The sequence below is a fragment of the Crinia signifera genome, chromosome 6 (genome assembly GCF_055691185.1).
Source record: "Crinia signifera chromosome 6, ASM5569118v1, whole genome shotgun sequence".
Taxonomy (NCBI): Eukaryota; Metazoa; Chordata; class Amphibia; order Anura; family Myobatrachidae; genus Crinia; species Crinia signifera.
Window position 1 is genome coordinate 14,275,386 of NC_139222.1, and position 27,425 is coordinate 14,302,810.

A 27,425-nucleotide genomic window follows, 5' to 3' on the forward strand; every position below is an offset into this window, starting at 1 on the left:
CAGTGAGGACAGGGTATGGGGGTAACGGAATAGTGAGGGCAGGATACGGGGGGAATGGGACAGTGAGGACAGGATATGGGGTAATGGGACAGTGAGGACAGGATATGGGGGTAATGGGACAGTGAGAACAGGGTATTGGGGTAATGGGACAGTGAGGGCAGGACATGGGGGGTCATGGAACAGTGAAGATAGGATATGGGGGGGTAATGGGACACTGAGGACAGGGTATGGGGGTAATGGTACACTGAGGACAGGATATGGGGGGGATGTGAGAACAGTATATGGCAGGAGTGAGGGTACAGGTAACAGAGTAGGGACAGAGTGTGCATTATAGGTACATACCATGGATTCAGATGCACCAACAGTCCTTAGGTGTTAAGCCATCATATCTGGGGGTGCCGGACGGAGTCCCAACAGTCGGGATCCCGACAAGCATTCACCCGTCGCCGAGATCCTGGCTGCCAAAACACCGACAGCCGGGTCCACGACCCAGATAGAGGGAGAATAGAATAGGCGGCTCGCATAGCGAGCCACCGTCCCTGCAGCGTGGCAAGCGCAGCGAGCCCGCAAGGGGCTTAGTTGCGCTCACCATGCTGTCTGGGTCCTGCCAGTTGGGATCCCGACGTCGGGATAATGACTGTCAGGATCCCGACTGTCGGACCCCTATATACCACACCCATATCTGGATCCCAGTGCATCATCTGCTGGTGCAGTAGTCTCCAGCAATGCCAGAGCATCAGGTAGGGGGCCAGGCCAGTGGGTCATAATTCTTGGAAAAATAGAGATTTGGGGCTTAGTGGAGCAGCCATGATCTGCAGCACACAGATATTATTAGTCTGTATATATGCAGTCAGTTTCATAAGGAGAGGTGACCACAGTAGGAGAGTGTGCTGGCCACTCAAGGGTTGCCCATTTCTCAGTGCATCCAGTACAAAATCAGCGACACCTACACTATAACATGCTAATTACTTCTATCTATATGTGAAATGGTCATCTCTATAAATCTATAGCTTGTATTCAACGCTCAACATCAGTCCTGTGCGTTCCAATCCACACTACTTCCGCCTTTTGCGTTCCACACCACCTCCGCCCTTTGCGTACCCAATTTCCTCCCTTTGCGTTCCACCTGACTACCGCCCTATGCGTTCCAAGGATCAGAACTACATCCGGGTTACAGCGGAGTACTCTCGGTGGAAGCGGAGAAGAGGCGACCGCTGTGCCTGACAGCAGGTAATGAGGTTTATTGCTATTACTATGCAGGAGGAGCAGCCTTTGGGGTACTAAGATTGTTATTATCCCCCGGTGCCCTGGTAACGTGCAGCTGGTGAAGGGGACTATGGTGTCCTGCTGTTTGGATACAGTTTAGCTGACTGCTGCCATGTTACCATAACACAGGTGGAGCAGACTCTGGTCTCAGATAATTATTCATATGAAGGACACCGTGCTGCCTTGTTGTAATACAGATGGAGCAGACTGTTGTGTTCTACAGTTATCATATGAGTGTCCCAGCTATAATATGCTGCTGCTGCTGCTGTTGTTGTTGTTGTTGTTGTTGTTATTGTTATTATATAGTACAGGTGGAGCAGACCCTGATGCCCTGTGATTATAATGCATGTGGAGCTGGCTCTGGTACAGAGTTACCATTACGCAGGTGGAGTATAATGTGGTGTCTCGCAGTTAAATTGCTGGTGGAGCAGACTCTGGCCTGCTGTTGTAATGCTGACAGTGCAGAATTTGGTGTCCTGTTGTTATTATTATACAAGTGGATAAGTCTGACATCCTATTATAATGTAAGGCAGATGGAGCAGCTTTTGGTGTCCTGTTATTATTATACAAATTGATTAGTCTGACGGCCTGTTATTATAATGTAAGGCAGGTGGAGCAGCCTCTGGTGTCCTGACAAAACCGTAAGGCCGGTTTCACACACTCCGGCTCCTGCCGGACGGTGAAATCCTGCACGGCCAGGGAGCCGTGCCGCACACATTAGTTGTGAATGGACACTATTGTGTCCATTCACACGGGACGGCCACGGCCCCGCCGCACGGCTGCAGCCGGATCCCGCCACTGGAAGGGACAGCTGCCGGGCTGTGGCCATCCCTTCCATGATAAACTAGTGTGTGCGGCATGGCTTCCTGGCCGTGCGGGATTTCACCGTCCGACAGGAGCCGGAGTGTGTGAAACCGGCCTAAGGAGCAGCTTCTGCTGCCGGAAGAAGCCACTAGACCACCATGGATGGTTTTGTAGACACGATGGCCGTCGGCATGGTCACAGTCGTAACGTAACCCCTTGTTCCCTGATTGACAGGCAGGGGGCTTTCCAGGGTAGACACCAGGCATTTCAGGGGTGTGCCAACAAAACCACTGCTCTGCCCTCAATTCGTACAATAACGTGCAGCCAAACAGTAATTCCTGGGCAACCTTTCAGTAGCCATGACATGATTCTTCCTCTATGTGGGCGCATGCGAGCGCCAATCAACCAATATTGGGGAAGAATCCTGCTTGCTTTTGTCTACTGATCAGAAAGTTAGGTATGAAGAAATTATCTGGTGAAGCTGGTGGAACGCGTCTCAAGCAACCCTTGCATTTATCTCTTGTTAAAGCTTAATACATCTGCCCCATTGTGTCTAATTGGGGTGACCTGTGTGTAGTGATAGTGGTACCGGTAAAGGTTAGGATGCCAGGCTGGTATGGCAACCCAAGCAGCAATAATCAAAGTACTGGAAACACCCCAATATGAATGTGTTACATGTGCACTCTGGGATGTTTATTATGTTCTTCTTATTTCTAGGCAGATGAGCTGAGTTCAACCAGAGTCTACAATAATTCCAGGATGGAGAAGTACAGGAGTCACGTGACCGAGAGGATAATAAGTCTGACACTGGAGATCATTCACCTGCTGACTGGGGAGGTGAGGGGGTCTGGGAGCATCACAGTGACATCACTCTTATCTCTATTACTGACACAGGGACCTGACCGGGGAGGTGAGGGGGTCTGGGAGCGTCACAGTGACATCACTCTTATCTCTAGTACTAACACAGGGACCTGACTGGGGAGGTGAGGGGGTCTGGGAGCGTCACAGTGACATCACTCTTATCTCTATTACTGACACTGGGACCTGACCGGGGAGGTGAGGGGGTCTGGGAGCGTCACAGTGACATCACTCTTATCTCTAGTACTAACACAGGGACCTGACTGGGGAGGTGAGGGGGTCTGGGAGCGTCACAGTGACATCACTCTTATCTCTATTACTGACACTGGGACCTGACCGGGGAGGTGAGGGGGTCTGGGAGCGTCACAGTGACATCACTCTTATCTCTATTACTGACACAGGAACCAGACCGAGGAGGTGAGGGGGTCTGGGAGCGTCACAGTGACATCACTCTTATCTCTATTACTGACACAGGGACCTGACTGGGGAGGTGAGGGGGTCTGGGAGCGTCACAGTGATGTCACTCTTATCTCTATTACTGACACAGGGTCCTGACCGGGGAGGTGAGGGGGTCTGGGAGCGTCACAGTGATGTCACTCTTATCTCTATTACTGACACAGGGAGCTGACTGGGGAGGTGAGGGGGTCTGGGAGCGTCACAGTGACATCACTCTTATCTCTATTACTGACACAGGGACCTGACTGGGGAGGTGAGGGGGTCTGGGAGCATCACAGTGACATCCCTCTTATCTCTATTACTAACACAGGAACCTGACTGGGGAGGTGAGGGGGTCTGGGAGCGTCACAGTGACATCACTCTTATCTCTATTATTGACACAGGGACCTGACCGGGGAGGTGAGGGGGTCTGGGAGCAGCACAGTGACATCACTCTTATCTCTATTACTGACACAGGGACCTGACCGGGGAGGTGAGGGGGTCTGGGAGTGTCACAGTGACATCACTCTTATCTCTATTACTGACACAGGGACCTGACTGGGGAGGTGAGGGGGTCTGGGAGCGTCACAGTGACATCACTCTTATCTCTATTACTGACACAGGGACCTGACCGGGAAGGTGAGGGGGTCTGGGAGCATCACAGTGACATCACTCTTATCTCTATTACTAACACAGGGATCTGACCGGGGAGGTGAGGGGGTCTGGGAGCGTCACAGTGACATCACTCTTATCTCTATTACTGACACAGGGACCTGACTGGGGAGGTGACGGGGTCTGGGAGCGTCACAGTGACATCACTCTTATCTCTATTACTGACACAGGGACCTGACCGGGAAGGTGAGGGGGTCTGGGAGCATCACAGTGACATCACTCATATCTTTATCACTGACACAGGGATCTGACCGGGGAGGTGAGGGGGTCTGGGAGCGTCACAGTGACATCACTCATACCTCTATTACTGACACAGGGACCTGACTGGGGAGGTGAGGGGGTATGGGAGCGTCACAGTGACATCACTCTTATCTCTATTACTGACACAGGAATCTGACTGGGGAGGTGAGGGGGTCTGGGAGCGTCACAGTGACATCACTCTTATCTCTATTACTGACACAGGGACCTGACTGGGGAGGTGAGGGGGTATGGGAGCGTCACAGTGACATCACTCTTATCTCTATTACTGACACAGGGACCTGACCGGGGAGGTGAGGGGGTCTGGGATTGTCACAGTGACATCAATTTTACTTATATTATTAAGGGAACTGATTACAGAATAGAAGGGTTCAGGTATCTGATATATCTCCTGTGATGGTCTCAGGGATCTCACACCTACAAGACGTATACCTAACTTATTCTGTACATGAGGATTGTACATTTGGCGCAGTCGGCAGTACTATGTATAAGCTGTGCCCAAATGAATAGGAGACTATGGTTGTATGTAAAGAAAATTTTAATGAAAGAATGTATAATTACAGTTCATGTGTCACATTACAACCGCACATAATTGCCAATGATGCACTGATCCCAGCGTGTAGGAAGGGAGCAATGGCTTCAGTGTAGACACTCCCGGGTTGTTACGGATTCAGTTTTCCCCGGTGTCCCGCACGTCCTTGCCACAGGTGAACCACTGACCTTTCAGTGATCTTTTTAAAGGGTCGAAGATATTGGAGTCACGTGGGGAGATACACAGCCAAAAGTGCGTCAGGGTTGGTGACAATGTGCACCTGCCCAGGCCGTGGCAAGTCCTTGATCCTTTTGCAACCCCGCCACATAACTCTGACGCAAGCGGGATATGGCTCACCGTGCGAATCGTTGCCCTCTATACATTACCTACATCTTGCTATACATTTCTGAAGCTCACTCACCTCCTGCGCAAAGAAATTGGATAATCGCTCTTTGCGCTGATCGGGGGGAAACCATCATTTATCCGACCGCGCCAAACAACTTTCCAGGTATGAAGAACGAAGCCGCTCACTAGACATGCGCCACTGGCAAAACTCCACACCATCTATCGGCAAACGGACGAATCCACTGAGATTAGAGAATGCCTTACAGTTTAATTTAGATATTTATTGAGGTCTCTCATTACACAGGATTACACAGTAGTAAAGAAGACATCCAGTGATCATGTGACGCCCACCAGCCATCCCGGTGTGCCAGGAGGATGGAGCAGGACCCAGAGCACCATCATAGAGCCTCCACCTCACTCACTGGTCCACGATAGAGACAATGAGCAGAAGATCCTGGAGCTCACCAACAGGATCATCCAGCTGCTGACTGCAGAGGTGACTGCTGGGAATGGGACATTATACAGTAACACCGGGGTGTGTGACCGGAGAGGTGACTGCTGGGAATGGGACGTTATACAGTAATACCGGGGGATGTGACCGGAGAGGTGACTGCTGGGAATGGGATGTCATTAAGTAACACCGGGGGATGTGACCGGAGAGGTTGCTGCTGGGAATGGGACGTTATACAGTAACACCGGAGAGGTGACTGCTGGGAATGGGACATTATACAGTAACACCGGGGGATGTGACCGGAGAGGTGACTGCTGGGAATGGGACATTATACAGTAACACCGGGGGATGTGACCGGAGAGGTGACTGCTGGGAATGGGACATTATACAGTAACACCGGGGGATGTGACCGGAGAGGTGACTGCTGGGAATGGGACGTTATACAGTAACACCGGGGGATGTGACCGGAGAGGTGACTGCTGGGAATGGGACATTATACAGTAACACCGGGGATGTGACCGGAGAGGTGACTGCTGGGAATGGGACGTTATACAGTAACACCGGGGGATGTGACCGGAGAGGTGACTGCTGGGAATGGGAATTTATGCAGTAACACTGGGGCATTTGACCGGAGAGGTGACTGCTGGGAATGGGACGTTATGCAGTAACACCGGGGGATGTGACCGGAGAGGTGACTGCTGGGAATGGGGCATTATGCAGTAACACCGGGGGATGTGACCGGGGAGGTGACTGCTGGGAATAGTACATTATACAGTAACACTGGGGGATGTGACCGGAGTGGTGACTGCTGGGAATGGGACGTTATACAGTAACACCGGGGGGATGTGACCGGAGAGGTGACTGCTGGGAATGGGACGTTATACAGTAACACCGGGGGATGTGACCGGAGAGGTGACTGCTGGGAATGGGACGTTATACAGTAACACCGGGGTATGTGACAGGACAGGTGACTGCTGGGAATGGGACGTTATACAGTAACACCGGGGGATGTGACTGGAGCAGGTGACTGCTGGGAATGGGACGTTATACAGTAACACCGGGGGATGTGACAGGAGAGGTGACTGCTGGGAATGGGAATTTATGCAGTAACACTGGGGCATTTGACCGGAGAGGTGACTGCTGGGAATGGGACGTTATGCAGTAACACCGGGGGATGTGACCGGAGAGGTGACTGCTGGGAATAGTACATTATACAGTAACACTGGGAGATGTGACCGGAGTGGTGACTGCTGGGAATGGGACGTTATACAGTAACACCGGGGGGATGTGACCGGAGAGGTGACTGCTGGGAATGGGACGTTATACAGTAACACCGGGGGATGTGACCGGAGAGGTGACTGCTGGGAATGGGACGTTATACAGTAACACTGGGGGATGTGACAGGACAGGTGACTGCTGGGAATGGGACGTTATACAGTAACACCGGGGGATGTGACTCGAGCAGGTGACTGCTGGGAATGGGACGTTATGCAGTAACACCGGGGGATGTGACCGGAGAGGTGACTGCTGGGAATGGGACGTTATACAGTAACACCGGGGGATGTGACTGGAGCAGGTGACTGCTGGGAATGGGACGTTATACAGTAACACCGGGGGATGTGACAGGAGAGGTGACTGCTGGGAATGGGAATTTATGCAGTAACACTGGGGCATTTGACCGGAGAGGTGACTGCTGGGAATGGGACGTTATGCAGTAACACCGGGGGATGTGACCGGAGAGGTGACTGCTGGGAATAGTACATTATACAGTAACACTGGGAGATGTGACCGGAGTGGTGACTGCTGGGAATGGGACGTTATACAGTAACACCGGGGGGATGTGACCGGAGAGGTGACTGCTGGGAATGGGACGTTATACAGTAACACCGGGGGATGTGACCGGAGAGGTGACTGCTGGGAATGGGACGTTATACAGTAACACTGGGGGATGTGACAGGACAGGTGACTGCTGGGAATGGGACGTTATACAGTAACACCGGGGGATGTGACTCGAGCAGGTGACTGCTGGGAATGGGACGTTATGCAGTAACACCGGGGGATGTGACCGGAGAGGTGACTGCTGGGAATGGGACGTTATACAGTAACACCGGGGGATGTGACCGGAGAGGTGACTGCTGGGAATGGGACGTTATACAGTAACACTGGGGGATGTGACAGGACAGGTGACCGCTGGGAATGGGATGTTATACAGTAACACCGGGGGATGTGACAGGACAGGTGACTGCTGGGAATGGGACGTTATACAGTAACATCGGGGGATGTGACCGGAGAGGTGACTGCTGGGAATGGGACGTTATACCGTGACATCAGGGGATGTGACCGGAGAGGTGACTGCTGGGAATGGGGCGTTATACAGTAACACCGGGGGGATGTGACCGGAGAGGTGACTGCTGGGAATGGGCCGTTATACAGTAACACCGGGGGATGTGACAGGACAGGTGACTGCTGGGAATGGGACGTTATACAGTAACACCGGGGGATGTGACCGGAGAGGTGACTGCTGGGAATGGGACGTTATACAGTAACACCGGGGGATGTGACCGGAGAGGTGACTGCTGGAAATGGGGCATTATACAGTAACACCGGGGGATGTGACAGGACAGGTGACTGCTGGGAATGGGACGTTATACAGTGACACAGGGGGATGTGACCGGAGAGGTGACTGCTGGGAATGGGACGTTATACAGTAACACCGGGGGATGTGGCTGGAGAGGTGACTGCTGGGAATGGGGCGTTATACAGTAACACCGGGGGATGTGACCGGAGAGGTGACTGCTAGGAATGGGACGTTATACAGTAACACCAGGGGATGTGACCGGAGAGGTGACTGCTGGGAATGGGGCGTTATACAGTAACACCGGGGGATGTGACCGGAGAGGTGACTGCTGGGAATGGGACGTTATACCGTGACATCGGGGGATGTGACCGGAGAGGTGACTGCTGGGAATGGGGCGTTATACAGTAACACCGGGGGATGTGACCGGAGAGGTGACTGCTGGGAATGGGGCGTTAAACAGTAACACCGGGGGTTAGGGGGGGGGGGGGGGGGGGAGTGTCTGGGTGATGACTGTGTCACTGTGTGTGTCAGGCTCCTATAAGGTGTCAGGATGTCACTGTCTGTCTCTATATGCAGGAGGAGGAATATTTAGGAGAACACAAGGATCTTTATGATGACATGATGATGGAGAATCGGTGGACTTTCACATCACTGGGTAAGAACATTAATTTATTGTAAAGCAGAGAGCAGGTTTAGGGCCAACTAGATAAACTCATCATCTGTCATATGCACCATGTCCTCAGTCACTGTGTGTCTTACAGATGGATCCAGTAACAGAGATACCCCGCAGAGATATGCATATGAGTGTACAGAGTGGAATCACAGGATCCCAAAGAAGGATCAGGTAGTTATAACTTTGGGTCTTCAAATATTGCATTTAACTTCTACCTTTTGAACATTTTTATATTAAATGAAAAATGCCATCGGACCTCCCCAAATGTCATCAGATCTCCCAACATGTTCCTCAGATCCCCCAGATGCCATGTGTCCTCACTCCTCCCTAGTTGTAACCAGGTGCTCCTCTTCTCCGAAGCACCTGGTTACTGTGCTTTAGACTTTCTGTGTATTCTGAATGAAAGTGATATTTCATTTGATGTTTGGGTTATTTAGGAGCAAGATATAATTTGTTTTAAGTCAGAAGATATAGAGGGAGGAGAGACGTATGCAACAGCCAATAAGGCAGAAGATACAGAGGGAGGAGAAGAGACATATGTCACTGATGAGGTGGAAGATACAGAGGGAGAAGAAGGGACGGATGTGAGGGGTGACCAGCAGTGTAAGGAGGAGGAAATCCCTACAGATACCAGCACAGGTGAGCAATAATCACTGATTACAGGAATATTTGCACTAAACTATAACACATGGAAATTCCACCCCAAGTAAATATCATTATGGTAACATAATTAGCAGAAGGCTGCAAAATATTTCCCAGGTGTTTGGATATCCCAGTGATAAATGTCAGATTGTGGAAACTGGATGATACTCTCTGTGTCAGAGAAAAAGGGAGACGTAAGCTGGGGCGTATCTAGGCCTTTGTGGGTTACTCCACAAAGGAGAGACAGTGAGTGACGCCTGGCAGAGGGTGATCTATAGAGGGGCACTGGACGGGAAGGGGGCAGTGAGATAAGGGTGGGAGGCAGGAACATTTCACTGAATGAGGGGAGGGCACTGTTACTGGAGTGGCTCGGGGTATTACTTTTTGAGGTACTTATAGCAATGCGATGGGCTGATTGGAGAGGAAATTGATAGACACTACAACAGTGGGTCAGTGAGATGATGGAGGGGTCTGGGGAGGGGGGAGGACACTTGGTGAGCTGTGGACACTGGGCAGGATGGGAAGGGGGCAGTGAGAAAGGGGTGAGAGGTGGGAACACTGGGCTGAATGAGTCACTGTGACTGGATCGGGGTGGGGGGCAGTGAGATGGGTGCAGCGGTCTAGATGGGGAGGGAAGGGGTGAGCACGGGGTTACAGAAGGAGCAGACACTAATTACTATAATGGAGGACCTGCTCCAGATCACTGCATGCAGCTCGCGGTGCTGGGGACTCCGGTCCTGACAGACTGTGCGGCTGTGACTCGGGGGGGGGGTGCCCACCTTCACAAGGGACTGTGCACCCAACCATCAGCTGCGTCATCTGCATGTATGTGAAGCCATAAGAGACCACTATCACTGTACAGGATTGTGCACCAGCCAAAAGTACTAGGGTCCCTGCATACATCTGACCTGTGTAGGGGTCAAGGGCTGAGGGTTGCTAGGTTACCGGACACCCTGGTCTCCAGGAAACTGTGAGAATTGGTGTTTACAGATCAGCACATTTTACCTATATTCAAATCCACAGACATCATCTGGCTTATATGGGAATGTGTGCGCAGCCTATTACACTATGGGGCCGATTCATACCCGACTTCCACCCTACCTCCGATGGTGGAGGGGTGTGCGTATGGGCAGTGCAAACCCCCAGAGAGACCGCCTTCGGCTAGTTTGCAAACTGATTGGCAGCATTTCCATGGGCGTGGAAAATAGTGGGTGTGTCCATAGAAAAGTTGTGTGTACCCCTGCGACTGCAGGCGTTCCCATTGCTGCTTGGGGCAGGCGGATGACGCCCCCCAATTTGGCCATCATCGTGCAGTATATAAGTAAGTCCAGGGTTACTTTTATCTGTGAAGAGAGGAAAAATCTTTGATAGGGAGTAACCATCGAATGACTGATCTTCTATGGATGTCTAAGCGTATTTCTCCTTCGGGAGACATCAGGGGCCACAGTGTTACAGTGGGTAGTAGGAGATGGGAGAGCACCAGCACCCTAGAGGTTAAACTTGAACTGCCTCCCAGGCAGCCGGGCTCCTCCCCTCCTCTACCCCGCCTCCAGGCCAGGAAGCTCAGTTTTTTCGGGTGCTGGCAGGAGCCAGATGCACCTAATAGAGGGGCTGCTATTTAGCAGCCTAACTTGATTTTTATATTTTATTTTTCATTTTTCTTTTACACTGACTTCTGTCAGTGACAGAGCAACAGCACTGGGGGTCTGCACAGACACCTGCGCTGCTGCTCCATCACCCGGGTCCGGAGCTGCATCGCCACTCGAGGGTGGGGACCTGCAGCGGCCCCCGGGCACTGGGGAGCCACAGCCGCCACCGGACGCCGGGGACCTGACAAAGGTAACGCGCTCCCCGCTGGGAGCGCGCGCGATTGCGCTTGCTGGGCATTGCGGCTGCAGCAGTTCGGCGGGGGGGCTGCCGCCTGCGCTGACAGCGGGCGACTGGTCTGCCACTCGCTCCCGCTGGACCACCAGGGAAACGGTTTGTGGGCAGCAGCGCCAGGTATGTGGGGCCACCCGGTGCGCGCCGGATCCCCGCCATTTTTACCGACGCCGCATGTGGACACCTTCCTGGGGGCCATTTGTCAGCAGGGGGAGAAGGCTCCCCCTACATCAGCCTCTCCACCCGGGGACAGTAGGCAGGGAACTGTGTTTAACACACAGAGACTTCTCGCCACTGACATCCCTTCCTGCCTGCCTGCTGCATGTGAGGAGGGACACGGGGGAGCTCACAGCCATCCGGAGTTCCACTCCTTCACTGCCAGGTCACTTGGGCAAGTCCCCCTGTACCCCTCCTTTGGGACACTGTACAGTACTGTGCTCCGAGCAGGAGCCTTGTGCCATTATTGTTGCCCTTGTATAATTGCTGGTTATGTCATGCTGACTTAACATGGAGGGACACAGAGAGCTTATCAGCCAGTCTGGGGTTCCACTCCTTCACTGCCAGGCCACCTGGGCTCCCCTGTAACTCTCCTGAAACAGGAGTCAGGTTACAGACAGCTCTGCTGAAATAGCTGACCAGAGTGTGAACTCTGACTGCAACATTGTATACTGTGGATTAACACCATCACTGCCTGTCAGAAGCATAAAGGACAGAACGGATGGTGTAATGGTGTGTTGTCTGTACCATAAGTGCATGTCTATACAGTATCACTGCTTTGTACACTGCACCTGTCTATATCACTGCATTGTATGTCTATTACAAGTGTACTGTGTAACACTATCACTGCCTGTCAGAAAGGCTGCCTGCCTATGGCATTGCTATATGTGCCTAGTACTAGCTTACTGCGTACTGTGGGGGCAGCACGGATGGTGTGATGGTTGGCATTACTTCTTCACAGCTCGGGTCGTGGGTTCAGTTCCCACTATGACCCTAACTGTGCGGAGTTTGTACGTTCTCTCCGTGTTTTAGTGGGGTTACTCCGGGCACTCCGGTTTCTTCCCACAATGCAAAATATAAAACAGAAGTATGCTGTGTTAGCCGTACATATGGGCTAAATGTCTACGCCACCGCAAGGTATACGTAGTACCAGCTTACGGTGTATGGCTTGAACACTATCTCTGCTGGTCAGGAGAATACTGTGTAGTGGTACCGTATAGGCTACCTGCCTATTTTTATGCCATTGTATGCCTTCTATACTTGTAGTATATTGTCTTACCTGTGCTTTAGCAGCCGGTTCACAGTGCTATAATACTGCAACGTCTTCCAGGGGTACCAGTCCCAGTGACTCTGGGGCTCCGGAGCGGATGTCTTGTACATCCTGTAATGCTGGCCTATGCCCCCATGACTAGTACAGGGCGGCTTATGCGCAGGCTGCTACAATGCCTGGGCGATGCCCACATGTACAGCCTCCTCTAGAAAACAGGAGCCTGCTTGGGCCACGTTCTTTACTCCGTTGCCGGTGCAGCTAGTAGCAGCCTTGGATCGGCATCATCCCTTGGGTGAGTGCTTATCTGCCTCCGGACAAGGTCCCCAGAAATGCCGTCCACATCCTTGGTGGATGTAGCTCCCCGCACAGTGGAAGCGCTTTGTACCTGCAGGTAGACGCAGATACCCCCGTCATCCAGACTCCTCCATCAGCAGACACAGAGAGGAGGACACCTGGGATTAGCATTGTCTAGAGGGGACCGTCGACGACAGTATGGAAGATGGGGGGCCTGTGATAAGGTGAATCCCCCCCCCCCCACCTCGTCTTGAGGTGCCGACCTTGGTCTCAGCTGTCAAATAGGTCCTTACCTTAAACGACCCGCTGAGCCGCCTACACCTTTGGGTGTCTCCCTAGGTGTATTCTGGGGTTATTCCGTAAATCAGTGAACTCGACTAAGGTCATCAGTTGGGAGATTCCTAACAGGAAGTTTAGCTTGCCATCGGCGGTTTCCCTTCCTTTTACCCCCTTCCACAGGAGGACATAGTCCCCTGGGAGACTGTCCCTAAAGTGGACGCACTCCTGCCCCAGGCATCTGCTTGGGTGGCTAAGGCCTTAGTTGCATGAGCAACTTCTCTCACAGCAGACGCTGCATAAGGGGTGTCGGAGGAAACCCTGCTGCCTCTATTGAGCATCACGTGACACTTTACCTGGGGGTGACGGCTCTGGAAATTACACCAATCGCCTCCAGAGGGTCACCTTCAGCCATAGCTGCACACACATACCGGTGTCTGTGCTCTTGGAAGGCCTGAACTCAAAGTCCCTTTTGAGGCTTCCTTTTTATTTGGGCCAGCGCCAGATATGGGGGCCGGTTTAGATCCTATTCGGCAGAGGATATCCCTTCTGGGGGATTGCCATCTGGTTCTACAGTCCAGGATCAGACATCTCTTGTCCCCCTGGCAGGTGTCTGTGCATGCCTGCATGGGGTCCCTGGGGTTGGTGGATCGGCCTTCGCATTGGCAGAATAGGCTCAGTTCCATGCCAACCCTCTACATTACTGTCCAGGTGGAACCCTATCACAGGAGCAGCACGGATGGTGTGGTGGTTAGCATTACTGCTTCACTGCGCTGAGGTCATGGGTTCGATTCCCACCATGGCCCTAACTGTGCGGAGTTTGTATATTCTCCCCAGACTTGCATGGGTTTACTCCTGGTACTCCGGTTTCCTCCCACAATATCCATGCCCAGAAGTTCGCCTGGTCTCCAGCAGGGCCCCCCTTTCCTGGGGGCTTCTGGACGGGACCTCGCTACTGGATCCACTAGTAGACACTCCTAGCCATGCATGCTAGCATCCCGTGTTTGGGGGGTGGTCACTTCTCAAAGGTCGTTCCAGGGTATCTGGACCACTCTAGTGGCCCAGCCCTCCATCATCGTTCTCGAACTAAAGACAATCTTCCGGGCAGTCCGCCTGGCGGAACCCTAACTTAGGGGTTGGCCGGTGCAAGTCCAGTCGGACATTGCGACAAGGGTGGCATACGTTAACCACCAGGGTGGCACTAGTTGTCAGCCCACTATGACTGAAGCATCCGGCATCTTTCAGAGATGATCCCTGCTCTTTCAGAAATTTTTATCCTGGTAGTCCAGAATTGGGTGGCGGTCTTCCTTGGCCGTCAGACCCGTGATGCCGACGACTTGACCCTCCTTAGGGTGATGTTTCAGATGCTGGTACAACGGTGGGGCCCAACCGAGGTGGCCTTGACGGCCTCTCGCCATACCCTCAAACCACCACTGTGCGGGTCCAGGTCTTGCGACCCGGAGGGGGGCTTGCCTGGTAGACGCCCTGTCCACTCTGTGGCCGTCCACACTGATGGTGCCTTTCCACCACTTTTCCTCCTTTTGCGAATGTCTCGCAAGCTAAAGCCGGAGGGCGGCACGTTGATTCTGGTTGCTCAACCTTGGCACAGACTGATCTTGGTTTCGGATCTGCAGTCAGTAGCCCCTCCTATTCGCTTACCCCTGGGCACCGGCATGCTCTCAGGGTCCGCCTCTCTCTCTCGGCTTTGAGGCACTTGGCTTTAACGGGGTGGCTGTTGAGACCTCCCGGGTAGGACCCAGTGGGTTTCACTCCACCATGCTCAGGGCGAGGAAACCTTCCTAGATTGGGGTGTACCATCGCATATGGAGGGCTTACTTTTCCTGCTGCGAACTCTACGCTTCAGATTCCGGGACTTACTACCTGGCTAGGGTTCTGTCCTTCTTGCAGAAGGGTCTGGAGGCTGGGTTGCGTTGATCATCTTTAAAGGTTCAAATTTCAGCCTTGCACATCTTGTTCTGTCGACGGGTGGCCCTGTCGACGGATGTCTGTACATTCCTGCAGGATGTCTTGCATATCCAGCCTCCCTTAGTTACCCCCTGGGATCTCTCTAATCCTGTCTTCTTCAGGGCCCACCTTTTGTGCCCTTGCGGTTGATGGACCTGTGTTGACTCGCCTGTAAGATCGTTTCCTTGTTGGCGATAGCTTTGGCCAGGGGAGTCTCTGACCTGTCAGCTCTGTCCTGTAAGTCCTTTGTTCTTGATTATAACCGGGCGGTTTTTCCTACCGTCCCTTCTCACCTACCTTAGGTGGTGTCCGGCTTTCAGGTCAACCAGGACATTATTGTTCCGGCATTTAGACAGTCTGTTGTTACTACGGCTTGGTCCTCCTTGGACGTTGTCCGGCCGGGGCGCATCTATGTGCACCGTTCTAGGCTGTTGCACTAGTCAGACTCTCTCTCTCTCTTTGTACTATATGGTGTTTGGATGAGAGGGTGGCCCGCCTCTACGCAAACTACTGCCCGCTGGAGTTGCTCTGGCAGGCGTATTTGGACACCTCCCTCCCGGTTCCGGCGGGGATTCGGGCACATTCCGTTAGGTCTGTGGAGGTGTCCTGGGCTGTAAGAGGCGGTGCTAAAGTTGAGCAAATTTGCAGGTTACTGTCTTGCGTTTTTGCACTTTTGACACTGCCTCCCAGGACTCGGCCTTCGGCCAGAGTGTCTTGGCTGCGGCACAGGCGTGTCCCCACCCATAGGTGGCTGCTTTAGGACGTCCCACTGTAATGCTGTGGCCCCTGATGTCTCCCGAAGGAGAAAATTAGATTTATGTCTTACCTGGTAAATCTCTTTCTTCAAGGACATCAGGGGCCACAGGGATCCCTCCCTGCTGCGCCTGCTTTACTTCCGTTACGGAATGATTATGATTATGTTATATTATCCCTCGGTTGAGGGTACTAACGTGTTCAGAATGTGTTTCTGTGCGGTGCTTCTCTTCCTTCTATCTTGTCTCCTGCCTTGGCTTGTTAAAAAAACTGAGCTTCATGGCCTGGAGGCGGGGTAGAGGAGGGGAGGAGCCTGGCTGCCTGGGAGGCAGTTCAAGTTTAACCTCTAGGGTGCTGGTGCTCTCCCATCTCCTTACTACCCACTGTAACGCTGTGGCCCCTGATGTCCTCGAAGAACGAGATTTACCAGGTAAGACATAAATCTCATTATTATATCTTCTTTATCACTATTATTATTATTATTATTATTATTACTGTTATTATATATGTAGTAATTGCAGTTATAGGAGTCATTGCTGCTTTTACCCATCATGCAATGCGCTCCTCACAACAATGTCCTCAGTCACTGCGTGTCTCCTACAGATGGGCCCAGTAACAGAGATACCCCAGAGAGATGTCCCCGTCCTCTGTATTCCCAGGATAATCACATATATACAATGTCCTCAGTCACTGTGTGTCTCCTACAGATGGGCCCAGTAACAGAGATACCCCAGAGAGATGTCCCCGTCCTCTGTATTCCCAGGATAATCACATATATACCATGTCCTCAGTCACTGCATGTCTCCTACAGATGGGCCCAGTAACAGAGATACCCCAGAGAGATGTCCCCGTCCTCTGTATTCCCAGGATAATCACATATATACCATGTCCTCAGTCACTGCGTGTCTCCTACAGATGGGCCCAGTAACAGAGATACCCCAGAGAGATGTCCCCGTCCTCTGTATTCCCAGGATAATCACATATATACAATGTCCTCAGTCACTGTGTGTCTCCTACAGATGGGCCCAGTAACAGAGATACCACAGAGAGATGTCCCCGTCCTCTGTATTCCCAGGATAATCACATATATACCATGTCCTCAGTCACTGCATGTCTCCTACAGATGGGCCCAGTAACAGAGATACCCCAGAGAGATGTCCCCGTCCTCTGTATTCCCAGGATAATCACATATATACAATGTCCTCAGTCACTGCATGTCTCCTACAGATGGGCCCAGTAACAGAGATACCCCAGAGAGATGTCCCCGTCCTCTGTATTCCCAGGATAATCACATATATACCATGTCCTCAGTCACTGCGTGTCTCCTACAGATGGGCCCAGTAACAGAGATACCCCAGAGAGATGTCCCCGTCCTCTGTATTCCCAGCACTGTACAATGGAGACTCACAGGACCCCACAGGAGGATCAGGTAGGTGGGATTTAGGGTTTCAGCACATATGGATTTCTGTAGGGAAGCTGTGTGTGTGTCTTATACACTAATATGTTGCTTATTGGTCTGTGGGTTATTTAGGGTGAAGGTCTGACTACTATTAAGGTGGAAGATGTGGAGGGAGATGAGGATATATATATGAGAGGTGACAAGCAGTGTAAGGAGGAGGAAATCCTTACAGATACCAGCACAGGTGAGGAATAATCTCTCTGTCTTCTCATCTGTCTCTATACCGCTTACACCAGTGGTGGCCAACCTGTGGCTCTTGAGCCTCATGTGGCTCTCCCCCTTGTAAAGTGCGGCTCCTGCCCGCCGCCCACCATCTGTCCCAGTCCCTCCTGCTGCCGGTTCCCTGAATCCCTTCTCCTTCTGAGGGGAGGAGAGCATGCATCGCGTATCTTTCTTACCCCTTACTGTGCATCCTTGTGACTGGGCCGTCCGCCAATCAGAGCTCGTGGGCCAGCAGCCAATCAGGAGCCGGCCAGCGAGCTTTGATTGGTGGGCGGCCCAGTCACAGGAAAGTGAGGGGGAAGGAGACGTGCGGTGCCTGTGCTCTCCTCCCATCGGTGACATGACAGGAGGACTGCAGGGGGACGCCAGACTGTCAGCAACAACGGTGAGTGCTGCTGCTGGGAAATTTGCACTGTGGGGGCATAGCAGTTTGTGGCACTGTGGGGGCATAGCAGTTTGTGGCACTGTGGGGGCATACCAGCTTTTTGGCACTGTGGGGGCATACCCGGCACCGTGTGGTGCATACCTGGCACCGTGGGGGGCATATGTGTATCTGGCACTATTGGGGGCATATGTATATATGGAACTGCACTATTGGAGGCATATTTGTATCACACCCACCCAAGGGGTCAAAATCGACTACGCCCCTTTTTTGGCGCATGCGCCTTTGGCGCGTGCATGATGTCGGCTCTTTAGCTTGACTACCGGTATTTTTCGGCTCTTTACCTCTAACCGGTTGGCCACCCCTGGCTTACACTTTCTGCTCTCATCATTCTGGGTATTTCCTAAAGATGGCTGCGGATAGGGCACCACGTTGTGCTTTGTGGTGTGGTATGACAGCCATGACCTACCACCTCACACCCAGGCCTCACCTCTGTGCATTCCCTGCGTACGTACAGGGATGTTGACAATAATGATGCCCCAAAGGGCGACACCTCCTCGCGCATCGATGTAGGGGCCTTGGTAACAGCAGTCAAAGAGGTCTTAATTTTTCAGGACACTGCTGAACCCCCTCTGTCCTCAGGACCATCTGTTAAGCGTCGCAAACTGCTCTGACTGCTCTGCTTTCCTAAATATACAGAATTTGAGGATACCCTCTCAGAGGCCTGGCAGATACCTAATTGGAAGTTTGCGCTCCCTAAGCGGTTTGCCACCCTTTATCCCCTCCCTCAGGAGGACAAGGTCTGCAGGGAGACTCCAACTCAGATTCCAACTCAGTCCATGATTCATCTGGGGGCCCAGTTAGACATTGTTCATCACCGTATCTACTTGCCAAAGGAATGCCGCAGGACTCTGCAGCCCCATGTTCAGCGTCTCCACTCACACAGCTGAGTGTCCATCCATGCCTGCATGAGGGTCCTGGGTTCCATGGTGTCAGCCTTCGACATGGCGGAGTATGACAATTCCACTCTTGCCCTCTCCAACGTGAGATCCTCACCAATCTTCGAACACATCAGATTGTCTTATCACCGACAGTACGGATCTCCCTATCCTCTTGGCTTCAGAACCTCGTGGTGGGAAGACAGTTTTGGATCCACCGGTGGACTCTCCTCACCACAGATGCCAGTCTCCGTGGCTGGGGAGCGGTTATGTGTCTTTTCAGGGGTTATCCAAATTCACAGGAATCCCTGCTGTCAATCAATGTCCTCAAACTGAGGGCAGTCCTGCAGGCTCTCCACCAGTCAGAGCTTTGGATTCGCGGTCACCCTGTGCAGGTACAGTAGGACAAAGCAACAACGGTGGCTTATATAAACCACCAGGGGAGCATTCTGAGTCGAGGGCCATGGCAGAGGCCTTCTGCATCTTTCGATGGGCAGAGGAGAAGATTCTGGCATTATTGGCAATCTTCATTCCTCAATTGGGAATCGGACTTTCAGCCGTCAGACTCTGGATGTCGGCAAATGGACCCTCCATCTGGAGGTGTTCCAGATGTTGGTCAACCGTTGGGGCAGACCCGAGGTGGACTTGATGGCCTCACGCCACAATCACCAGGTCATCCTGTATGAGTCCAGGTCTCAGGACCCAGGGGCCTGCATGGTAGATGCCCTGTGGCCATTTGCTCTAATTTACGCCTTTCCCCCATCTCACTCCTTAGTGTCCTTTGCAAGTTGAAGGCGGCACATTGATCTTGGTGGACCCACATTGGCCCCGGAGGATCTGGTTCTTGGATCTGCAGGTCCTGTCAGTGGCCCTTCTGATCCGTCTACCTCTATGGCCAGACCTGCTCACTCAAGATCCGTGCCTACATCCGAACCTGCAGCGTCTGGCTTTGATGGAGTGGCTGTTAAGACCTCCTTGTTGGGAACCAAAGGCTTTAATTGAAGGGTGATATCAACTAAGCCTTCTTCGTCTGGTGCTTATCATTGCATCTGGCAGGCTTATTTTTCCTAGTGTCGCACTTGTCGTTTCAATCCCAGGACTTACCGTTTGTCTAGGATTCTGTCCTTTTTACAGAAGGGTTCGGAGGCTGGCCTGCGCTTGTCTTCTTTGAAGGTGGCGGTCTCGGCTCTCTCCATCCTATACCGCAGGAGTTTGGCTTTGTTGCAGAATGTCTGCACTTTCTTGTAGGGGGACCTGTGTATCTAACCTCTGTTTGTTCCCTCGGTTGCGCCGTAGGATCTTTCTTTGGTTCTAAGGGCTCTTCAGGGTGTCCCATTTGAACCATTGCAGTCGGTGGACCTTTGCTGGCTTACCTGGAAAACAGGTTTTTTCCTGTTGGCGATTGCTTCGGCCAGATGGTTCTCTGACCTGTCGGCTCTGTCCTGTCTCCTTTCCTGGTCATCAATCCTGACAGGGCGGTTCTTCGGACCGATCCTTCACACCTCCCTAAGGTGGTGTCTAAGTTTCATGTCAACCAGGAGATTGTAGTTCCGGCCTTTCGGAGGCCGAATGCCTCTCCTGAGCAGCATTCCCTAGATAAGGTCTGTGCTTTACGGATCTATGTGCGCCGCACTAAGGCTCTTAGGAAATTGGATTCTCTCTTAGTCCTGTATGGATTTCAAAAGAGGGGTTGGCCTGCTACTAAGCAGACTATTGCCCGATGGCTGAGGTCTGTTATCAAGCAGGCTGTCTTTGGCGCCTCCCTCTCTGTTCCTGCGGAGGTCCGGGCTCATTCCACAAGGTCTGTGGGTGCGTCTTGGGCTGTTAGGGGCGGTGCAACAGCAGAACAAATTTGCAAGGTGGCGACTTAGTCGTCCGCTAATACTTTTTAACGCTTCTATGCATTCGATCCCAGGACTCGGCATTTGGCCAGTGTACTGGCCGTGGCACGGGCACAGTTGCTTTAGGAACGTTCCACTGTTAAGCCCTGTGGCCCCTGATGTCTCCCGAAGAATAAAACGAGATTTGTCTTACCTGTTAAATATTTTTCTTCTAGGACGTCAGGGGCCACAGGGATCCCTCCCTGCCGCGCCTGCTTCATTTATAGCGAAGTTCATAGTTCCTCTATTGAGTGAACTCTGTTAATAGTTCCTCTGTTGAGTTATGGTTTTCTCTGTTGAGGAACCTCACATATGTTTGAATGTGTTTCTGTATGGTGTTTCTCTTACTTGTCTCCTGCCTGACTTGATACAAACTAAAAATGTAGCTTGGCCTGGAGGCGGGGCAAAGGAGGGGAGGAGCCTGGCTGTCTGGGAGCAGCCAAGAAGTTTAACCTTTCTAGTGCTGGAATGGTCGCTCACCCGCTCTCTACCCACTGTAAGCCCTGTGCCCCCTGATGTCCTCGAAGAAAGAGATTTAACAGCTAAGACCTAAATCTCGTAATCTCTCTCTAATGTTTTTTTCTTCTTTCCTTCAATTAATTAAATTCTCATTTAAAAACTGAATTTTTTTTACGCACCCTTTAGAGCAATTCAGTTTTTTTAGCGCCTGAAAGCATTGGGTTTATCCACGCAAAGTGCCTGCAGGGTGCCCAAACGGGACACTTTTTTTTTTTTTTACACATTTCTGATCTCCATCTCTTGAGGCTGTGAGCAGAACAATTGATTTGCTTCGGCGCCATCTAGTGGCCAGAACCTAAAAACAATTGAATTGCCCTCTTTGTGTATATTCAGAGAATGATGTTAATTTCCATGCTTTTATCTCCAACAGATGGCTGTACAAGCAGGAATTCCACCGGGGAATATGTCATTTTGTCATCCGACTTTAAAATAGAAGTTCTAGACATCACACAAGAGTCTCCAGGAGCGCAACAACCATATATACAACCATTACTGTACAGTGCAGATGTTTCATCCGATCTCTCTTATTATGAGAAATGTTCTTCTGATAACTCAGCAATTGCTACACATAGCACAGATTATAGGGGTATATTTTTCTGTTCTCAATGTCATAAGAGTTTTATACATCAGTCAGCCTTTGTAGAACATCAGCAAACTCATACCATGGAGAAATCATTTCCATGTCCTAGATGTGGGAAATGTTTTACAAACAAATATATTCTCGATAGACATGAGAGACTTCACACAGGCGAGAAGCTGTATTCATGCCCTCAGTGTGGCAAAAGTTTTACAATTAAATCCGCTTTGATCACACACCAGAAATTTCATAGAGGTGAGAAACCCTTTCCCTGCTCTGATTGTGGAAAATGTTTTTCACGGAAACACAATCTCCTTGAGCATCAGATAATTCACACAGGTGTGACACCTTTTCCATGTTCTGAGTGTGGCAAATATTTTACACGGAAGTCAAACCTTGTTGAACATCAGAGACTTCACACAGGTGAGAAACCATTTGCATGCTCCGAGTGTGGGAAATGTTTTACTTATAAATCAAGTCTTATGGAACATCAGAGAACACACACAGGTGAGAAACCGTTCTCCTGTTTTGCGTGTGAAAGATGTTTTACATATAGATCAGCTCTTGTTGTACATCAGAGAACTCATTCAGTTGAGTATCAATTTTCATGTTCTGAGTGTGAGAAAAGTTTCACACAGAAATCAGATCTTGTTAAACATCATAGACTTCATACAGGCGAAAAACCATTTCCATGTTCTGAGTGTGGGAAATGTTTTGCATATAAATCACGTCTTAAAATACATCAGCGAACTCACATAGCTGACAAACAATTTCCATCTTCTGATTGTGGGGATGGATTAATACAGAAATCAGATTCGGTTACACATCTGAGAACTCCCACAGGCGAGAAACCATTTCAATGCTCGGAGTGTGGGAAATGCTTTACATATAAATCGAGTCTTACAGACCATCAGAGAAGTCACACAGGTGAGAAACCATTTACATGTTCTGAGTGTGGGAAATGTTTTACATGGAAATCACTTCTTGTCTCACATCAGAGACTTCACACAGGTGAGAAACCATTTCCATGCTCAGAGTGTGGGAAATGCTTTACATATAATTCAAGTCTTATGGAACATAAGAGAACACACACAGGGGAGAAACCATTTCAATGTTTTGAGTGTGGGAAATTTTTTAGACGGAAAACAAATCTTTCTGAACATCAAAGACTTCACACAGGTGAGAAGCCGTTTTCATGTCCTGAGTGTGGGAAAGGTTTTGCACACAAATTGGCTCTTGTTGTACATCGGAGACATCACACAGGGGAGAGGCCATTTAAATGTCCTGAGTGTGGTAAGACTTTTGTACATAAATCACACCTTTCTGAACATCTGCGAACTCACACAGGTGAGAAACCGTATGCATGTCCAGAATGTGGGAAATGTTTTACACAAAAGTCGCATCTTGTTGATCATCGGCGAATACACACGGGCGAGAAGCCATTTTCATGCTCTGATTGTGGGCAACGTTTTACACACAAATCATCTTTTACTAAACATCAGAAACGTCATGCAGATGAAAAAGCGTGTCTATATGATGAATGTGGAAATTAAAAAATTGTCATACTTCAGAGAACACACACACACACACACATATAGTGGAGTGTGCAAATGATTTATACGGAAAAGAAGAACGTGTTAAATATTGTATATATCACATTGGTGAAATGTATCTATGTTTTGCGTGTGGGAAATGTTTTGAGGAAGAAGTGGTGGGCATGTAAGGGACTTGGTCATGTGGTGAGGTTTGAGTGGCATATGGGGGAGTTTAAGTAGTACATGGGGGGGGGGGCTGAAGGCTACTTGTCTTCTGAGTGCATGTATGGTTGTATTTTCTAGCACAAAAAGAAGAAATGGGTAGGAATGACCCAAAAAGGGGCAGAACTGGGGGGCGCTCACTATGAGTGGGATCTCCCGCAGCCACACAAAAAATGGGTTAGTTAGTCCAGTGTATCGTAAACAAAGGAAAAGGGGAGGTTGAGCAGCGCACAAAGATGTTTTGAAATGAGTAAAAATGAATAAATGGATTAAATGATCTTGTACATAAAATTTACTATAGAATAAACTTAACATTATTTAAAATACATTATAAAGCATATAATTGTAATTGTAATATCCCGGAGAGTCCGTTCCAAACAAAGATGTAGGTCCAGGATTATGTTACTGAATCAAAAATATACCGCGGTGTAAGGTGACGGACAGCAATATATTCGTGTTTGAGCTAGTAAGCAGAATGAGAGGAAGATCATACTGTGTGAGAAGGGAGAAGGGGAGAGGAGGGCCAACTACAAGTAGTAAAGGTGTAGTGTGATACAAGCAGTCCTGTATACATCGTATGGATCTGGCTGTGGCAAGTCTGCTAAGGTTACTACAACAGAGCAATGAGTTCTTGTATCTAGGAAGAGACGGGAAACAGAAATGTATCGGTTACCGGGCGCTGTGTACAGGCTATCCTGGCCGCGATATCGAGCTATTCGATTTGTAATTGAATAGGTTTATAGAGTTCTCTTCCTTGTACTGTATATTGGAATTAGGGCAGGTCTGTTTATCCACCTGAGGATCGTGTAAGTCAGCACTGAAACGCACCAGAGACTCTATCTGTACGTGTTCTGTACCGGTCATTATGATGCAATTGAATTTCATAGGAGCCTCCTTATTTCTTGACTGATCACCTAAGGTCATTCCCTGAAGTGTGTTAATTATATAGATGTGTTGAAGTTGTGTGTTTCACTTAATAAATCGGTGTTAAAGCAAAGCTGTGGGTGGTCCAGTGTGTCTTATTGGAGTGTAACCAACAATTGTGTGTATAGTCATTCTATTGTGTTATTGGTGGTGACTACACCTCTCGCACCTGCCCCTTACCTATTTTTTTTTTTTTACTTTGTTTATGTTAACGGTATGTATTATATGACAGTGCGCCAAGACATAGAGGGGGGATTTACTTAGATGGGAGTTCTATTTCAGTTGCAATGGGCAACCAATCCAATTCTATCTATATACATTTCTAAATAAAGATAGCAACATCCCAACAAGTGCCATTTTCGGAAATAGGCCTGATCTCCCGATCCAACATTTCACATGGGATAAGGAATTGGTAAATTTCCCCCGATCTCTTACCGAATCGCAGATCATCAGTGGCCGCTGTTGGCTTATCCGGTGGGTGGATCTGTGCTTCTGGTTGGCCGGCGGACTGGGCAGCCTGATGTATTGGCACCCTAAGGCACTGGTAACCAAGAGATCCATATCTGAAGAAACGTGTCCTCAAAACAAATTCAAAAGACTGGGCGGCCTCTGATTGGCTGAGCTCTCAGCCAATCAGCAGCTGCCCAGTCTTTTGAATAGGATTTTTTTTTCTATTCTCACGCTCACCATGGGGAACAGAGAATAGGGTCTTGGGTAGCGGCAAGCTGGAGAAAATAAAAAATGTCATACACTACGCATTTTGGGCAATTTCTCCGGATTTCTTGGCTCGATCCTCCAGAATCGGGTGAAAAGAGAAAATGTGTTGGAGAAAAACAGGAAGGAAATCAGGATTGCCCTAAAGAGGTGCAATAGATAGGGGGTGAGGGGTGTAGGGAGATGATGGTGCTTTTGGGCCTCCGAGATCTTGGCAGAGAAATTTATGATGGGAAAGAGTTTACTAAGGGGTCATTTATGTGCTTTACGAAAATCCCAAAGCTACAACCAGAGATAGCAGGAAGAGGAGCCTCAGTATTGGCTCTTGTCCAAGGTGGAGCAGACTGGCGGTGGGGGTGGAGAGTTTGTGGGCTAAAAACTGTCACAGCTCACAGTGAAATAAGCCGTCATTTTGATGGGCTTTTAAAGTTTTCAAATATAGCACAGAGGTTAGAACGGTAAAATGAAGGGTCTTAAAGTGGAGTTTAACCCTTTGAGTATCAACATGGTCTTTGAGAGATGTGCACAATATCCGTTAACAATCCCAGCGTCGCTCACATTTGTTCTATCAATTCAAATAAACAATGTTGTGCAATTTACATACAATCTGTCGAGATTCTATCTAAATTGGCTCATTTTGGGCCAAATTGTCCTGGTGTGTACCCCACATTAGTGTCAGTGATGCTGCCCAGGCACATAATAACCAGGGTTTATGGTAGCCGGATTCATAGGGGTTAGTAATGGACATTCTTTGTCACCTTTTATCTCTTTGCCACTTAATATGTACTGGGAGGGGCAGTGACGTAACAATGGCACTACAGCCCATGCGGTGGCTTGGGGGAGGCGGAGCTGTGGGGGCGCATGTTCTCTGCAGATTCTAATGGGTCTGGTGTTCGTATGGAATCTGCTGAAAATGTCTCTCCAAAGATGGCTGCATCCCTGGAGGAGACAGATGCAAGAGGTCCTACTGGACAGATAGGTAGATGCTGGAGGACCTACTGAAACCCCTGATCATGAGCATTTAGGTATAAAGATAAATAGATAAATGTATGGGGAGGGTTCCAGAAATTGTTTTTGGCAGGGGCGTGCAAAATTTCTAGTTACCCCACTTGGGAGGGGTCAGGAAACCTTATTGCAGCAATGGGTTTTTTTTGGGGGGGGGGGGGGGGGGATTTGGGATTTAGTAAGACGGGACTTTCATAGCAACATCCCATGTGAACCAGTACTTCCATCTTAGTACATTCCCCTCCTTCAGGGCCAGATGCACTACGTCTCAAAAGTGATAAAATGGGGAGAGATAAACAGCCAGCCAATCAGCTCCTTCCTGCCATGTCACAGACTGTGTTTGGAAAATGTCAGGCAGGAACTGATTGGCTAATTGAAGCTTAGTGCATCTGGCCCTCAGGCCCTAGGTGGGACCAGGTAGCTAGGGAGTATATATCAGCTGAGATGGGAGCATGACACCACCATTTTGTAGGGTTTATTCACAAGTTAATGAGCGTAAATGTGAGGCCATGGCTAAGTTGGATCATATGATGTCTGGAGTTGGGGTTCAGATAAGATTAGAAGGCCATAGCCAGAGAGTCAGATGGGTACATTTACTAAGATGGGAGATCTGAAGATCGGATTGCATATTATCCATAGCAACCAGCCAGATTCTATCTATTGTCTTCTAGAAGGTGCTAAATAAATAAGCAGTAGAATCTTGTTACCCATAGCAACATCCCATCTTCAATAGAACTCCCATCTTAGTACATTTACCTCAGAGACTCTGTAGCCCACCGCAGCTGTGTACAACTCTCCGCAGCCGGGATGTGAAACCAGAACCTGCCTCGCGGTGCCTGTCATCTCTCCTTCCCAACAGCACCTCCTCTGACACGCCCCCAGTATGCCGCGCCCAGCACCTCGGCCATGCTGAGCTAGCTACCTGCACAAAGTAGCGGCATCCACAAAGTAGGGGCATCCAGAGCACTGACGAGTGTGCGCTGTCACAGCACCACCACCACCACCACTCCTCACTTTAAGTTTGCAGCCGCTCTGCATGTGATGACACAGGACCGGATCTGAACTTGGTGCAGGACTGGTCATGCCCATGCGCAATTC

At 50.2% G+C, this 27,425-nt stretch overlaps 1 protein-coding gene across 5 annotated transcripts; it reads left to right on the forward strand.

The window, feature by feature from the left end:
* Positions 1 to 1,141: 1,141 nt before the first annotated feature.
* On the forward strand, positions 1,142 to 24,681 carry LOC146010019 (uncharacterized). 5 transcript variants are annotated; one of them, XM_083150804.1, is made up of 9 exons: positions 1,142 to 1,230; positions 2,788 to 2,907; positions 5,475 to 5,666; positions 8,776 to 8,854; positions 8,943 to 9,043; positions 9,310 to 9,511; positions 17,282 to 17,379; positions 17,482 to 17,593; positions 21,721 to 24,681. In XM_083150804.1, the coding sequence occupies exons 2-9, from the start codon at positions 2,830 to 2,832 to the stop codon at positions 23,478 to 23,480; spliced, it is 2,622 nt and encodes an 873-aa protein (XP_083006930.1). In that variant the 5' UTR covers positions 1,142 to 1,230; positions 2,788 to 2,829; the 3' UTR covers positions 23,481 to 24,681. The 5 variants fall into 5 exon arrangements, with proteins under 5 accessions (XP_083006930.1, XP_083006932.1, XP_083006931.1 ...); XM_083150806.1 differs by having other exon boundaries at positions 9,334 to 9,511; XM_083150805.1 differs by having other exon boundaries at positions 8,961 to 9,043.
* The last annotated feature ends 2,744 nt before the right edge of the window (positions 24,682 to 27,425 follow it).